This window comes from Coregonus clupeaformis, unplaced genomic scaffold (assembly GCF_020615455.1).
Source record: "Coregonus clupeaformis isolate EN_2021a unplaced genomic scaffold, ASM2061545v1 scaf0035, whole genome shotgun sequence".
Taxonomy (NCBI): domain Eukaryota; kingdom Metazoa; phylum Chordata; class Actinopteri; order Salmoniformes; family Salmonidae; genus Coregonus; species Coregonus clupeaformis.
This window is the reverse complement of record NW_025533490.1, coordinates 30,037-46,373: the sequence shown is the minus strand read 5'-3', so window position 1 is coordinate 46,373 and position 16,337 is coordinate 30,037. Positions and strand designations below refer to the sequence as shown.

The following is a 16,337-nucleotide window of genomic DNA, read 5'->3' as shown; positions in this document are numbered from 1 at the left end:
CTGATGCTACCCAACCTCTCTAGATTGAGCTGTACATTAACAGAGCGGAGAATAAACGATCCTGTTTGCCCTATCTCCTCCCTCCATCCTCATATCCTGCAGCAATGCAAGAGGGTGGAGGGGGGCAGTAATCCCAAGGTTAACCCACTCCAGAGTGCTCTTTGCCAGGCATGCCAAGTAGCCATGATGGACGTGCTGCCCAGGCAGGCTGACTGGGTGATGTCATCAGTCCAACTCTGCTGCCTGACCGTCACTACCACTATTGTTCTGCTGCCACTATTGTTCATCTGAGATTCTTCCTCTTTTATCGCTCTCTTTTTCTCTCTCTCCTCTCACTCTTGGTTTCTATCTGTTTTCTCTCCCTCCCTTGATATGCCATCTCTTTTCTTCTCACTTTATGTCAAACTGTCGAATAAAGACTTCATGAGACAGCAGTGTTTTTTGGAAGCCAGGCAGGCAGGCAGGCAGGCAGCCAGGCAGGCAGGCAGGCGGGTAAAGAGAGGAGAGTTCCATCCATCTACAGTGAAATTCCTTGATCGTCATCCCTTAAATCCATTTCCGCTGTGGCTGCGGTCTCCTAAGACTTTAATAGTAAAGATAATCACACACTCCAGTGCCTGACAGCCCAACTGATACACCTGGGCTTTTCAGGCAGCGTAACCAGAGATGAGTGGCCTTAAAATTTAGAATGAGTTGGTGTTATTGGCATGGTGTGGTTTGGACAGCCTGATCCTGTGAACCGTGGATGGATTTCATGTCTATGTGGCTGATAGGACTAGGAGCCCCAGGGCGGTGGGGCAGCCAGGCAGCTCGATGGGGCTGAAGGACACAGTGTCCTGATTCAGAGGGGTATATAGGCAGGGGATGCTGGCCACTCCAGACCGGCTCCCGGTAAGGGCATGAAGAGCTGGTTTAGAGGAGGCAAGTGAGCAAGGCTGTTACATCTCATACAGGGTACCACAGGTGAGGTACTGCAGGAGAACAGGTGAGTTATTGTCCTGAAGAGGATTTTTTAAATTGAGTTTGGTGAGGTCTTTTTAGTTAAGGACATCGTAAAAATCGAGTCTAGTTGGAGTACACCCAGGATTAGTTAATTTCTTATAAACTAAACTTTTTTGTAAGTTTGGATTGTTGTTGAATTGTTTTATCATTGATTACAAAGACTGCATTCTCTTTAGATATATGTCATCAATCTACTCACTTCCAAGTGGTGGATTCTCTGCAGTTCAAGTGAGGGGCAGACTTGTCCTTCAAGTTTTTAAATGGTAGAGCAGAGAAGTGTTCAGAATCTGACAATTATTCTCACTGTGCCAAGTAAAGGATTTAGAAATGTTTGATCTGAGAACCATTCCACACACATCTCTGCTCCAGAGTTGATAGTGTTGGTTGTTATTGACCAGGGACGCTGTTAACTGGGTCACACGGTGGGTCGTCCATGTTGGGCAGTAGATTGGACATTGATCCATCGTGTGGTTTGGTCAGAGCAAAGCAGACCAGAAGAAAACAGGTCAATGGTCCTCTAATCTGAGAGACTATTCATTTCCTTTCCTCTCTGTCCTCTCTGCCCCTGAGCTCCTAATCCCAATCCCTGTGTAATTAAAACTGTGAGGATGACATGAAAAACCTTGTTGGGATGACTTGGAAAACCTTGTTGGGATGACTTGGAAAACCTTGTTGGGATGACTTGGAAAACCTTGTTGGGTGACTTGGAAAACCTTGTTGGGAGAACACTGATATAAACTCTTAGAAGAACCTTGCTCTGAACTCTGAGTATGTATATGTATTTTTATTTTTATTTTCAGTAAAGACATTTCCACTCTACCTGATGCAACTGCAGCCGGATCAGTTAATTTAATCTGCTTCAGTAACAGTGCATTGTTAGACCCCCTGAATGAGAAGATATCAGAATCAGTTAAACTAAGTGCAGCTGGACAAATAAACAACATTAGGCTGTGAGTGCTGCTGGAGTGGAATGGCCAGACGGAATAGATCCCTGCCCATACCAACATTATTTCTGGACATTGCTGAAACAATTCTTTCCACACACCACTCTGAATACAATTCAATCACCCTGTGGGCTACTCCAGTGGACAGCCATGTTGCTTACTCTGGCATCCAACAGCCATGTAATTTCCTACGGCTGGATCCAGACGTCTGTGTCTCACTACTCACTCGTTGTTCTTTTAATTCAAGTTTATTTAAACATTTTATGATTTTTTTTATTTGTGTTTTGTTTTTCTTTCAACCCTTTTGTACTGGTCCGTTCTACACAAAACGCCATCACACAACGCTATCCTGTTGTCACGTCAACCTACCCTTCCACTCCCTCCATCACCATTCCCCATGCCTCGTTCTGATTGGTTCTTCCAAACCTTACTTCCCTGTTCCCTGCCCCGCCCCTCTGCACTCCAAATGCATGTTCCCTCCTGGTTGGAGATGGCAGAGTGCACTGTAGCCCCAGTAGCAATGGAGGACAGTGACCATGAGGCTCACTCATCATCAGATGACCAGGACTCCGCCCCGCCATCCCCTGACCACACCAGGGACCACCACCATGAGGCCGAACAGGTACCAGTGACCAGACCAGATATGGGTCAAAGAAATATGCCAAGTACTTTCCAAATATTTGAGCTGCTGTGCTTGATTTAGTTGGACTGGCACAATGAATTAAACAAATGGAATAGTCCAAAAAGTTAAAAATTCCAAGCTAAATCAAGTGCACCTCAAATACCTTGAAGTATTTGACATATTCCCCCCCCCCCCCCCAGGAAATCCTCATATCCCCCCTCCTAAGCCCTATCCCCTCTTAAGTGTCACACACAACATAGTGATATTGTTGTGGCAGGATGTTTCATAATGCTGCGCTCCATATGTACAGTGGAACCACAATCAGCCCTCTGTCGGCATGCAGGGATAATCTCCTGTTATTATCCTGAGAACCATGTGGAAGGACAATCTAAGATTCATACATACCAAGGACTGGCAACCATGTACTTGAACATTTTTAAGTTAATTGTCCGCGTGTTTAGAACCCCTTTGTAGTTCACTAGTTTACTTTTCAGTTTACTAGTTCCTGTTTGAACCAGTTATTTGTGCAAAAAAGTTCAGAGTTCTTTACTACTGATCCAAAGAAAGGAGGCCCAATAGGCGTTTTGTGTGTCTGTTCACAGAGCTAAAACCTAGAAGAACAGCATTGTATCATCATGACTCTATGTCCGCTTTCAAAACTTAAGATCACTATTGAGCAGAGATATGGTACGATAACTCCGTTATCCAACTCCAGTTTACACTCATTACTATTGTTCCTTTAGAGCTAAAACAGCCTCCTAGCCATTTCAAAACCACTGTATTATTTATAGTGGAGCAGGCTGGTGATTCTTTACACAGACTGGGGCATGGCGAGGAGAGCTGTGGTAATATGAGCAACAGTCTTTACGACATAAGCACCAGTCTCTAGTCTGGGAACTCCAGGGAGGGATATCTCTTTACAAGTTCAGCTACAGACAGGGGCTCTGCCTTTGTTGGTCTCATGAATTGTAGGTATTGTCATCAGTTAAGGTAGATGGTTTACTCTTGTGGTTTGGGAAGGAAAAAATGTAGTTATGATTGACAGGTTTAGGTAGATTTGAAAATGAGAGTGCTGTTACTAATCACCACCTTGGGGCCACAAATTGATCAGTCTGTGTAAATGACATTTTGAGGTGACATGTTTAACACCAACAGGTTTTTATCAGGTTTCCTCTGTCTACCAATATGTGTTGAGAGTGACACACCCATTAGATGTCCAAGGTTGAGTCCTTGTTGATGTAATAAAGTGTGTGTTCGTGAGACACCATATACCACAGCAGTTAATGTGAGTAGTCATCTAGTAATCAAGAGGGTTCATTAATCATTTAGAGGTTAATTTGCTTTAGCTCTACTCTATCAGCTGAAACCATATTTGGTTGTGGAGAAAGAAGTGCACACAAACGCGACCCAGATGTGGTGTCATGACGTTTCTATTATCTGTGCAGTCTGGCAGTGCCTCCTGTCCTAACCTATTAAACGGTTTCCTCCACTCTATCATCCACGTGGCTACAGTACTGTACCTTCTATTGAATTGTGATGTCCCAGCTTGCGTCCCAAATGGCACACTATTCCCTATATAGTGCACTACTTTTGACCAGAGTCCATAGGGAATAGGGTGCCACCCAGACTCCAGAGTCTACATACCAAGGCTGAATCTGCTGAGCAGGGAGAATCTTTTCAGCCAGCTGCTATGGCACTACACTTTAAACAAGATATATCCTCCCATTTCCTAGAAGTTCAGGAAGGTCAATTATGTAGTTCTGTCATTGAGCTGTTCTTGTCTATTAATGTTCTGTATTATGTCATGTTTTGTGTGGGCCCCAGGAAGAGTAGATGCTGCTTCAGCAACAGCTAATGGGGATCCTAATAAAATACTAATACTACAATTATGATATGAGTTATCTACTCTAGCGAAGGGCCCTTTGACATATAGGTTATATTTTTGGCGCTCTATATTGTATTGGACAGAGTGAGTGTGTTCTCTCGCGTCAGAATCGGAGGTTGTGCTTGTTATCAGTTTGACGGCCATCACGGATCTCTTCTTCCCCGGCATTTGATGTCGGCATTCCTCCCATCAGCACAAATACAGTGAAGGGAAAAAAGTATTTGATCCCCTGCTGATTTTGTACATTTGCCCACTGACAAAGACATGATCAGTCTATAATTTTTATGGTAGGTTTATCTCAACAGTGAGAGACAGAATAACAACAAAAAAATCCAGAAAAACGCATGTCAAAAATGTTATAAATTGATTTGCATTTTAATGAGGGAAATAAGTATTTGACCCCTCTGCAAAACATGACTTAGTACTTGGTGGCAAAAACATTGTTGGCAATCACAGAGGTCAGATGTTTCTTGTAGTTGGCCACCAGGTTTGCACACATCTCAGGAGGGATTTTGTTCCACTCCTCTTTGCAGATCTTCTCCAAGTCATTAAGGTTTCGAGGCTGACTTTTGGCAACTCAAACCTTCAGCTCCCTCCACAGATTTTCTATGAGATTAAGGTCTGGAGACTGGCTAGGCCACTCCAAGACCTTAATGTGCTTCTTCTTGAGCCACTCCTTTGTTGCCTTGGCCGTGTGTTTTGGGTCATTGTCATGCAGGAATACCCATCCACGACCCATTTTCAATGTCCTGGCTGAGGGAAGGAGGTTCTCACCCAAGATTTGATGGTACATGGCCCCGTCCATCGTCCCTTTGATGCGGTGAAGTTGAAAAACACCCCCAAAGCATAATGTTTCCAACTCCATGTTTGACGGTGGGGATGGTGTTCTTGGGGTCATAGGCAGCATTCCTCCTCCTCCAAACACGGCGAGTTGAGTTGATGGCAAAGAGCTCCATTTTGGTCTCATCTGAACACAACACTTTCACCCAGTTCTCCTCTGAATCATTCAGATGTTCATTGGTAAACTTCAGACGGGCTTGTATATGTGCTTTCTTGAGCAGGGGGACATTGCGGACGCTGCAGAATTTCAGTCCTTCACGACGTAGTGTGTTACCAATTGTTTTCTTGGTGACTATGGTCCCAGCTGCCTTGAGATCATTGACAAGATCCTCCCGTGTAGTTCTAGGCTGATTCCTCACCGTTGTCATGATCATTGCAACTCCACGAGGTGAGATCTTGCATGGAGCCCCAGGCCGAGGGAGATTGACAGTTCTTTTGTGTTTCTTCCATTTGCGAATAATCGCACCAACTGTTGTCACCTTCTCACCAAGCTGCTTGGCGATGGTCTTGTAGGCCATTCCAGCCTTGTGTAGGTCTACAATCTTGTCCCTGACATCCTTGGAGAGCTCTTTGGTCTTGGCCATGGTGGAGAGTTTGGAATCTGATTGATTGATTGCTTCTGTGGACAGGTGTCTTTTATACAGGTAACAAGCTGAGATTAGGAGCGTGCTCCTAATCTCAGTTTGTTACCTGTATAAAAGACACCTGGGAGCCAGAAATCTTTCTGATTGAGAGGGGGTCAAATACTTATTTCCCTCATTAAAATGCAATTTATAACATTTTTGACATGCGTTTTTCTGGATTTTTTTGTTGTTATTCTGTCTCTCACTGTTCAAATAAACCTTCCATTAAAATTATAGACTGATCATTTCTTTATCAGTGGGAAAACGTACAAAATCAGCAGGGGATCAAATACTTTTTTCCCTCACTGTATTTATCCTCTTATGTTGTTAATCTTGTAGCTTCTCTGGTGGTCTCTAGTGAATGTCAGTCAATATTTTATTTCCTCGCTGTCTCTTAGTGTAAATCTTTTCTAACCCCTAGAGAACTAGGCCTACCTTGCACTTATACTAATGATTTCTTAGGTTGTTTCTCTCCATCAAAACATTCAGTGATTCTAACCACTCTGCACTTTCTTCTTTCTTTCCTGTTGATCCTTATGTTGCCCCTGTTACCTTCGCTCCTCGTTTTCCTTCCGATCTATATTATTCTCCCTCCTGCTCCAACCTTTACTCCCCTCCGTCCACTCTTCTCTGCATCACCTCTCCCACCCACCTGGAAAACACGCACCCGTACCGTTCCCTGGCCCCCTCCCCCTTAGCACTCAAGCCATTCCAAGGATGACTCTGAAGACTCTGAGTTGGAGAACATCATGCAACAAGACCCCCACCACAATGGGGGCCATCCACAGCCCCACCCACCTCCACCCGGCTATGAGCACAGCTTTGACCATGAGCACCCCCACCCGGTGGACAGGGAGGCGGAGGGTGGCGACAGCCCCCCCAACACCCCCGGAACGCCCACCCCTGGGACCCCACCCTTTTTGCGCCCCCCCACGGCGGGTGGCAGGGCCCAGTCAGACAACCAGGGTGTAGGGAGGCTGCAGCTGGGTGGAGGTGGGATGGTGGATCACTATGACATGCAGTCTCCCCTCAGTCCCACCAGACCCAAGAGCCCCTGGGGCCGATTTGACCCCTACGACTTTCCAGAGGTAAACTTCAGGCCAGGGGGACCTTGGGGAGACCAGAGGCAGCACTATGGGCAACGTGGGTTGGGTTTTCACCTCTCCAGTCCAAAGTGTCTGTGCTTTAGCCTCAGAGGAGCACTAGCAGCAGGTTCAGGCCATTTCCAGTGATGTTTACTTGGGAACTTTGATTGTGTCTGACCGATGACTCAGTTTGTGGCTTTCGCTTTGAAATTGATGTTGGTCAAAGATAGTTGTGTGTTGACAATGGCTTCATTCAACACCCTACATCTGGTGAAATGCCTTTAAGTTTGAAAGACATGTATTTATGTGTGATAGGTATTACCTTTTTATTTGGAAAGATTACTGTAACTCGCAAATATGCCGCCAGCAGAATTTAACAGTTTGTTTAAAATGGCGTCTGTGTTTCTCCTGCTTTCTTAGGACCAAGACAAGGAATACGTGGGCTTTGCCACACTGCCAAACCAGGTGCACCGTAAGTCTGTCAAGAAGGGCTTTGACTTCACCCTGATGGTAGCAGGGGAGTCTGGTCTGGGCAAGTCCACCCTGGTCAATAGCCTCTTCCTCACAGACCTCTACAAGGACAGGAAGCTACTTAACGCTGAGGGTGAGGCAGCCATTTTGGTGTTTCATCTTCTGAATAAATTAATGAATGATATAACTGGCCAGCTGCTAAGGAAATGTGTGTGTTTTAACCCCAGAGCGGATCACTCAGACAGTGGAGATCACAAAACACACAGTGGACATTGAGGAGAAGGGTGTCAAGCTGAAGCTCACCATCGTAGACACCCCTGGCTTTGGAGACGCTGTCAATAACACTGAATGGTATATGTCAAACATCCTTCCTCCATAGAACTCTTCTTTGATGTCAGTTTGAGGTACAGTTGCAGTATAGCTCAGTATACAGTAGGAGAATGACTGTCTGCATTGCCTCAGTGCTGATGTCTCTGTCTCTCTCCCATCGCCCTAGCTGGAAGTCAGTGGGTTAGGGTTGGTATGGTTAGTTGTTGTAGGGTGGCTGTCTCTGCAGTATTGCCTCAGTGCTGGTGTGTCTCTGTCTCTCTCCCATCGCCCTAGCTGGAAGTCAGTGGGTTAGGGTTGGTATGGTTAGTTGTTGTAGGGTGGCTGTCTCTGCAGTATTGCCTCAATGCTGATGTCTCTGTCTCTCTCCCATCGCCCTAGCTGGAAGTCAGTGGGTTAGGGTTGGTATGGTTAGTTGTTGTAGGGTGGCTGTCTCTGCAGTATTGCCTCAGTGCTGGTGTGTCTCTGTGTTTTCCCCACCGCCCTAGCTGGAAGTCAGTGGCGGACTACATCGACCAGCAGTTTGAGCAGTACTTCAGGGACGAGAGTGGACTGAACAGGAAGAACATCCAGGATAACAGAGTCCACTGCTGCCTCTACTTCATCTCTCCCTTTGGACACGGGTACGTCAGCTACGACATGTCGTCTCTGTCTCAATACTCTTTAAATTGAGTCCTTTCTTCTATTGAGATAGACATATTGGCTGTGTCTCAATACTCTTAGAATAGTTTCCTTTCCCCTTCTACCTTCCTTCACTACCACTGATAGGGTTTCCACTATGCACCATGTTCCATGCATTCTAAATGCATTGGGTTTCCCTGGAATCTAGAACCACCCTTGCTCTGCTGCCTCCAGGGAAATCTGCATCTGGTGCAGTGCTAAATGTTCTATCCATTTTGAGGGGCAGATGCTGCAGTACTAAACTTTCTCTCCAATCGTTGGGGTAAATGCTGATGCGGTACTTTTGTCTGAGTTTACGGTCTGTTTCACACCGCTGTGTTCATTGAAGGGAGAAACCTTTAGCACCATCAGTAGTGTTGAAGCACTGCTGCAAACCTGTAATAAGGAGATTACTCCCTCTGCTGACCACTATTAGATACTACTACTACTACTACTACTACTATCCTTGAAAATATGGTTTAATGAGGATTACCTTAATTTTCATTACCATAATTATCCCTTTATCTCTTAACCTTATCCAGGTTTTGGCAGTGTTGTCTATGCCCATGTTTCCACATGTGTGTTTTGGTTGTTGTCCCTAATTGTAAGTTGCTCTGGTCATTTAGTCTGTAAAATTATATCTATCATATCTTGTTGTCTTGTATCTGTCTCAGTCTGAGGCCTCTGGATGTGGAGTTTATGAAGGCCCTTCATGAGAAGGTCAACATTGTGCCAATCCTGGCCAAGGCAGACACACTCACACCCACCGAGGTCAAGAAAAAGAAATTCAAGGCAAGCCACTCTCTAACTTGCTTTTCCATCTGTGTCTGCTTGTATGAAGACCATGGCTCTGTACAAATAAGAAATTGACAGGGTTCATTGATTTCAGTAAATTTCTAAAACATTTTTATTTCCAGGTGACCGTTTTGATAGATTTTTTTTTTTTGCTCCTTGTTTTTTTGTCCATCCTCAATCACAGGATTCCAAACAGTAGTTTAATGTTCTCATCTTTTCTCTGTCCCTCCCTCCATCTTCTTCTCTCTGTCCCTACTGCCCTCCCATCTTCCTGTAGATCCGAGAGGAGATCCAGCAATATGGGATTAAGATCTACCAGTTTCCAGACTGTGACTCTGATGAGGATGAGGACTTCAAACAGCAGGATCAGGAGCTCAAGGTGAACCACATTTATCCAAACCTCACGTCACCAGTTGAGGAAGTATGACAACATAAAGGACACTGGTCATCATAAACAACCTGTCTGCAATACAGAAATGCTAGGATAGGAAACCCAGATCAGAGATGAAATGGTGTCTCAGTCTCTCCCCCTCATAGAGCCGTGTCTGTGACGAGAGAGAGAGAGAGGATCTTCTGCACAGATTCTGTCAGACCTGGGCCCTGACAGTAAATCTCAGTAAGACAAAAATAATGGTGTTCCAAAAAAGGTCCAGTTGCCAGGACCACAAATACAAATTCCATCTAGACACCGTTGCCCTAGAGCACACAAAAAACTATACATACCTCGGCCTAAACATCAGCGCCACAGGTAACTTCCACAAAGCTGTGAACGATCTGAGAGACAAGGCAAGAAGGGCCTTCTATGCCATCAAAAGGAACATAAAATTTGACATATCAATTAGGATCTGGCTAAAAATACTTGAATCAGTTATAGAACCCATTGCCCTTTATGGTTGTGAGGTCTGGGGTCCGCTCACCAACCAAGAATTCACAAAATGGGACAAACACCAAATTGAGACTCTGCATGCAGAATTCTGCAAAAACATCCTCCGTGTACAACGTAAAACACCAAATAATGCATGCAAAGCAGAATAAGGCCAATACCCGCTAATTATCAAAATCCAGAAAAGAGCCGTTAAATTCTATAACCACTTAAAAGGAAGTGATTCCCAAACCTTCCATAACAAAGCCATCACCTACAGAGAGATGAACTTGGAGAAGAGTCCCCTAAGTAAGCTGGTCCTGGGGCTCTGTTCACAAACACAAAAAGACCCCACACAGCCCCAGGACAACAACAACAACAACACAATTAGACCCAACCAAATCATGAGAAAACAAAAAGAGAATTACTTGACACATTGGAAAGAACAAACAAAAAAACTGAGCAAACTAGAATGTTATTTGGCCCTAAACAGAGAGTACACAGTGGCAGAATACCTGACCACTGTGACTGACCCAAACTTAAGGAAAGCTTTGACTATGTACAGAGTCAGTGAACATAGCCTTGCTATTGAGAAAGGCCGCCGTAGTCAGACCTGGCTCTCAAGAGAAGACAGGCTACGTGTACACTGCCCACAAAATGAGGTGGAAACTGAGCTGCACTTCCTAACCTCCTGCCAAATGTATGACCATATTAGAGACACATATTTCCCTCAGATTACAGCGATCCACAAAGAATTCGAAAACAAACCCAATTTTGATAAACTCCCTTATCTACTGGGTGAAAAACCACAGTGTGCCATCACAGCTGCAATATTTGTGACCTATTGCCACAAGAAAAGGGCAACCAGTGAAGAACAAACACCATTGTAAATACAACCAATATTTATGTTTCTTTATTTTCCCATTTGTACTTTAACTATTTGCACATTGTTACAACACTGTATATATACATAATATGACATTTGAAATGTCTTTATTCTTTTGAAACTTCTGAGTGTAATGTTTACTGTTAATATTTATTGTTTATTTGACTTTTGTTTACTATCTACTTCACTTGCTTTGGCAATGTTAACGAGAGAGAGAGAGAGAGAGAGAGAGAGAGAGAGAGAGAGAGAGAGAGAGAGAGAGAGAGAGAGAGAGAGAGAGAGAGAGAGAGAGAGAGAGAGAGAGAGAGAGAGAGAGAGAGAGAGAGAGAGAGAGAGAGAGAGAGAGAGAGAGAGAGAGAGAGAGAGAGAGAGAGAGAGAGAGAGAGAGAGAGAGAGAGAGAGAGAGAGAGAGAGAGAGAGAGAGAGAGAGAGAGAGAGAGAGAGAGAGAGAGAGAGAGAGAGAGAGAGAGAGAGAGAGAGAGAGAGAGAGAGAGAGAGAGAGAGAGAGAGAGAGAGAGAGAGAGAGAGAGAGAGAGAGAGAGAGAGAGAGAGAGAGAGAGAGAGAGAGAGAGAGAGAGAGACCCCCTCTTTGTACTTTATTCACATTCACCTCTCTTGTCTCCCTCCTCCAGGACAGTATACCGTTTGCAGTGATCGGCAGCAACACGGTGGTGGAGGCCAAAGGGAAGAGGGTCCGGGGTCGTCTCTACCCTTGGGGCATCGTGGAAGGTAACCCTGTTACACCATTATTATGTAGCTCTTGTGTGTGGGGGTCTTAATATGTTAGGGTTGAACTGGTATATGGACATGAAGCTAGAGTTGTGGGTGAGGGTTAGGGTTGAACCGGGATTTGGACATGACGCTAGGGTTGTGGGTTAGGGTTGGGGGTGAACCGGGTGTGGACATGAAGCTAGGGTTGAACCAGGGTGTGGACATGAAGGGTTAGGTTTAGGGAAACACTGCCCTAACATAACACACACTATGTTACTTTTGCCAGTGGAGAACTCAGCGCACTGTGACTTTGTGAAGCTGAGGAACATGTTAGTGAGGACACACATGCAGGATCTGAAGGATGTGACACGGGAGACCCACTATGAGAACTACAGGGCTCACTGCATCCAGAGCATGACCCGCATGGTGGTGAAGGAACGCAACCGCAAGTACGGACACACACACAGACCAGGAACTCACACACTGTCACTTGTGTTGTTTATAGCTTGGATCAGGTGTCTTAATGCTGCATGTATTGTTACTCATATACAAACATAATGTAGCTCAAGTACAATTCACACTAACATATAGTCACAAACTCTAACAACATATACACCCACATACTGTTAACCATATTGTCTTTCCCCAATCTACTCCTGTAGTAAACTGACCAGGGAGAGCGGCACAGACTTCCCCATCCCTGTAATACCAAGTACCACAGACACAGAGACGCTGATCCGAGAGAAAGACGAAGAGGTACAACGACGACACTCAGAGCACGAACCAGAGCACGGCCACGGTCACAATGAGCACTCAGACCCACCCCTAGAACGCCACTCTGACCCGGGCCTAGACCCAGGACCTGAACCTGAGGCCTCTTGAGTCCTCCAGGCTGTCAATCAAATAGTATATACATTCCATCCATACATGCAGGTGCCCCTGAAGACCCCAGTCAGGTGGGGTGATGGTGGTCTGGTCTGAGGAAGGGTCAGGGGTTAGGGCTGACAGTTGGCCCCTACAACAGCACCCCTACAACAGCACCCAGCCCTGGGGTGCACATGACGATTAGATCTGGGTACAAATAATGTTTTATATTCAAATACTATTTGAACCCAGGTCTGACAGTAGAATATAATATGCCAGGTTGCGCTGCCTGGGTAGAGTAGTGTTGTAGATGGAAAGAAGCCCTCGTATGGTTCTCTTCTCCCTGTTTGAGTTTGTTCCTGTCCGAAAGCACCATGGTGCCAATTTCATATAATTATTTATTTATATTATTTATATATACATTTTCTGATTAAAAGCTGATAAGGTTCTTTAAGGTCAACAATACTTTAACAAAAATGCCCTAACCTGAGATTGGAATCTGATGCCCGAGGCCTACCCTGAGACCCACCTGCGCAGCTTGAGTTTAGCTTGTGCATCTCAAGGTAGATTCCCCCCTGAATGACATGAGCCATTAAAAACATAATACCTTATTTTCTGTTATTTCCTCATTTTTGGTATGTAACCCTTCCCATTATTAAAATGTTGGAAACACAAAACTGTCACCATAATTTCATCCTATTTTGATATGTGTGTGGGATTGGGGGGATGCTATGAAGGGCAAATAATAGTGTGCCATATCCTTCACACTCATACTGCATATAACAGTATTTAATTATCAGGCTCTGCGTGTAGTAATTACAGAAATGAATGTGTATGTAATGTGAACACACACACAGTCACCAGCCTCAGTCACATGGTCTCTAGACAGAGTAGAATGGGGTGGCAAATCATATCAATCAGTTGTCCTCCGCTGGCTAGTTAGTCAGTGGATATGGCTTGGTCATTGGTGCAGTGATGTAGAAGTAATGGCCGTGTTCCAGGCCACCTACAGCCTATGTCATTCACTCATTACACTATGACTGTATACATGACTGAACACACGCGTCCATCATCATCGGGTCACATGGTCTAAAGACAGACTAGACAGGGGTGGCAAATCGTATAGATCGGTTGTCTGTCAGCAATGCTGGCTTAATTGTGATTGGATAGGGCTTGGTTATTGGTGCAGTCATGTGGAAGTAATGGTTGCGTTCCAGGCCACCTACATTGCAGTCATGAAACGTAGATAATCGCTACTTCCGCATTTGTAGTGTTCTAAGACAATCAGATCTGGTTCAGATCTCTGCAAATGCAGAAGTAGGGTTTAGCATTATAGGAATCCATCAATATGATTCAATAATCTAAGAGTCTGGTGAGAGTAGATGATCTGTTGTCACATAGCTGGCTTTGTTGTGATTGGATAGCGCTTGGTTATTGGTATGAGAGTTCCTAAAGCCTGTGAGCATCTCCCCAGTCCCCACTTCATTCTGTGTTGTTTTGTATTGCTTCATGTCCCGGGTGTTTGACTAACAGCGGCCTCTTGTCTCTTTTCTCCACAGTTGCGGCGAATGCAAGAGATGCTCACAAAGATCCAGGAACAGATGCACACGCAGAAGGAAGCCTATTAACCCAGGCTACTACTAGAACCCCCGTCCCTCTGTAAATGCAGGCCCCCTCTTTCCACTACTAGGGTGGGCACCGCCTAGTACCACTCTAATCTACTCCAGTCCACAAACATTGTCTACTCCAGCTCATCCAACCCCAACAGCCACCACTCCTCATTTAGTCAATAACCCTCACTATCAGAGACTGATCCAAGACCAGGCATGAGGCATTCACAGACAGGAGGTGGCATGGAGAGAAGTAGCCTTCTCTTCCAACAACATGAAAGTCCTGTGTCTCCACACCTGTTGTGGAAAACTCTTGACGGTAACAACTGGCACCCCTGTCGAGTGCCATTGCTAGAGCACAACACCGGGCCGGACAGCACTGACCTAACCACCTGCTTGTCCTTACAGGGTTACGGCCGGGTCCTGCCTGCCCGCTTTCCACCCATAGTTTACCTGTGGTCTTGTCAAGATAACTTTTTGCCTTCCAGTTTGTCGCTAACACTTCAATGTTCCTTGATGTTTCTCCTTAGTGAACTTTAACCCTGACATTGGTTAAGGGGTAGACTGTAGGGCATGTGCTATCCTGTCCCTCTGCTAGGTGTTTGAAAGTTTATCTCGTAACAAGTTTAGATGTGTGGTCTTAACCACCCTAGACAAGGTCTGTTGTGAAGGAGGTTGGCCTGCCCAAATTCTTTTTTTTTTTTGCCATGCACAATTCTTCCCCAATACCATTTATTTAAGGTCAATACTGTAGATGGGCATACAGATCAAATGTAATTATTTCATTTTTTTACTACAATGTTACTACATATGTAAACATTTTTGTTACAGGATTGCATCTATCACTTATAATTGCTTTTATTTGCATTGCTACAAAGAATAGCGAGAACTTCCTAATTTTTTCACCATTTTAATTTTTTATTTCAACAAATGTTGCTGAAGTACTGTTGGGTGTTTTTTGACAAATGTATGTTAATAGGGCTAATTAATTTCATTCACGCTTCCAATTCCAGCATGCTCAACCCTGGGTTGTTCGTTCTTGTATTTAACTGAAAATAGAAGCCCACTACTTACAGTTCTGATATCTGTAATGATAGTTTGAACGTTTGCTGGATTATTGTTGACTTTACTCGTAGTAAAACGTTTTGCAGCGAAGAAACGTGTGTTCTTAGACCAAGATTCAATCCAATCATAGGCATTGCGACTTTTAAAGGCAATTTCAGATTGAGTTGACATATGCAGCATTTACGTGATGGAATCTCCGTGAACGCAGGGAACATTGCCTTTTACAGTTTTTTCTGATTGGTTAAGCACATTTTTTGTAACTATTGGCTATTTTTGCAAAACTCTACACACAAATAAGAAAACCTTTCACCCAATTATCAAAACATTGTAGTTCTCTAGCAAAAGCGATTAACTCTTCACACCTTCTTAAAAATTGTGTTTTCGTATCAAACAGTAAACACAAGCCATCGTCTACTAAGCACACAATGTGCCAACTACACACTGATGGTATGAATACAAAACACATCTGGCTTTTGCTTTCTCTGTGTACAGATGTCAATTTGAGGTCATACTTTTGTCATAGTGTCATGTAAACATAAAAGGATCCAAACTTCAAGTATTGGTGTTTATTCACACTCATCAAAACCAAGACAAAGTCAGAACACACAATAGTAATTTCACAAAAAAAAGAAAAACAATCGTCTTTCTGGGTCCGGCCACAAAATTTCGTCCACATCGCATGCGATATCCTCCAGTCCAAGGCACCGGGGAAAATATCTCCTTGAATGCCGTATCCAGGCCTGACATGATGCCTGGTCAATATCTCCACATGCCTCCTCCATTGCCTGTAAAAGGGCTACCTGTTGATGAGGATGACGGTCGTACACTTTCCAGCGCCAGGCAGAGAAGAACTCCTCGATGGGATTTAAGAATGGAGAGTATGGAGGGAGGTTGAGTGCCATGAAGAATGGGTGTTCTGTAAACCAGTTGCGGACCAAAGCAGCCCTATGGAAACTAACATTGTCCCATATGATGACATATCGGGTATGCTCTGGTCTCTGAACAGTGAGCATGTCATGTAAGGTGTCCAGGAATGCAATAATGTGTGCAGTGTTGTATGGGCCTAAGGTTTTTTTTGTAATTTT

General features: G+C 44.5%; 1 protein-coding gene across 9 annotated transcripts in view; it reads left to right on the top strand.

Annotated features, from left to right (window-relative positions):
* The window catches only part of LOC121566230 (septin-4), a 63,540-nt gene extending 47,732 nt beyond the window's left edge, over positions 1-15,808 (top strand). For 2 of the 9 annotated variants that reach the window (XM_041876410.2, XM_041876412.1), the window contains 8 exons: positions 7,422-7,605; positions 7,700-7,823; positions 8,288-8,422; positions 9,134-9,251; positions 9,532-9,633; positions 11,635-11,731; positions 12,000-12,162; positions 12,376-13,248. In XM_041876410.2, the coding sequence (XP_041732344.1) occupies positions 7,422-7,605; positions 7,700-7,823; positions 8,288-8,422; positions 9,134-9,251; positions 9,532-9,633; positions 11,635-11,731; positions 12,000-12,162; positions 12,376-12,595 (1,143 nt within the window). In that variant the 3' untranslated portion in view covers positions 12,596-13,248. Of the gene's footprint in view, positions 1-853; positions 986-2,436; positions 2,569-6,614; positions 7,005-7,421; positions 7,606-7,699; positions 7,824-8,287; positions 8,423-9,133; positions 9,252-9,531; positions 9,634-11,634; positions 11,732-11,999; positions 12,163-12,375; positions 13,249-14,136 lie in introns of those variants that run through there. The other 7 variants (XM_041876394.2, XM_041876389.1, XM_041876385.1 and 4 more) reach the window with 7 other exon arrangements.
* Positions 15,809-16,337: the final 529 nt, after the last annotated feature.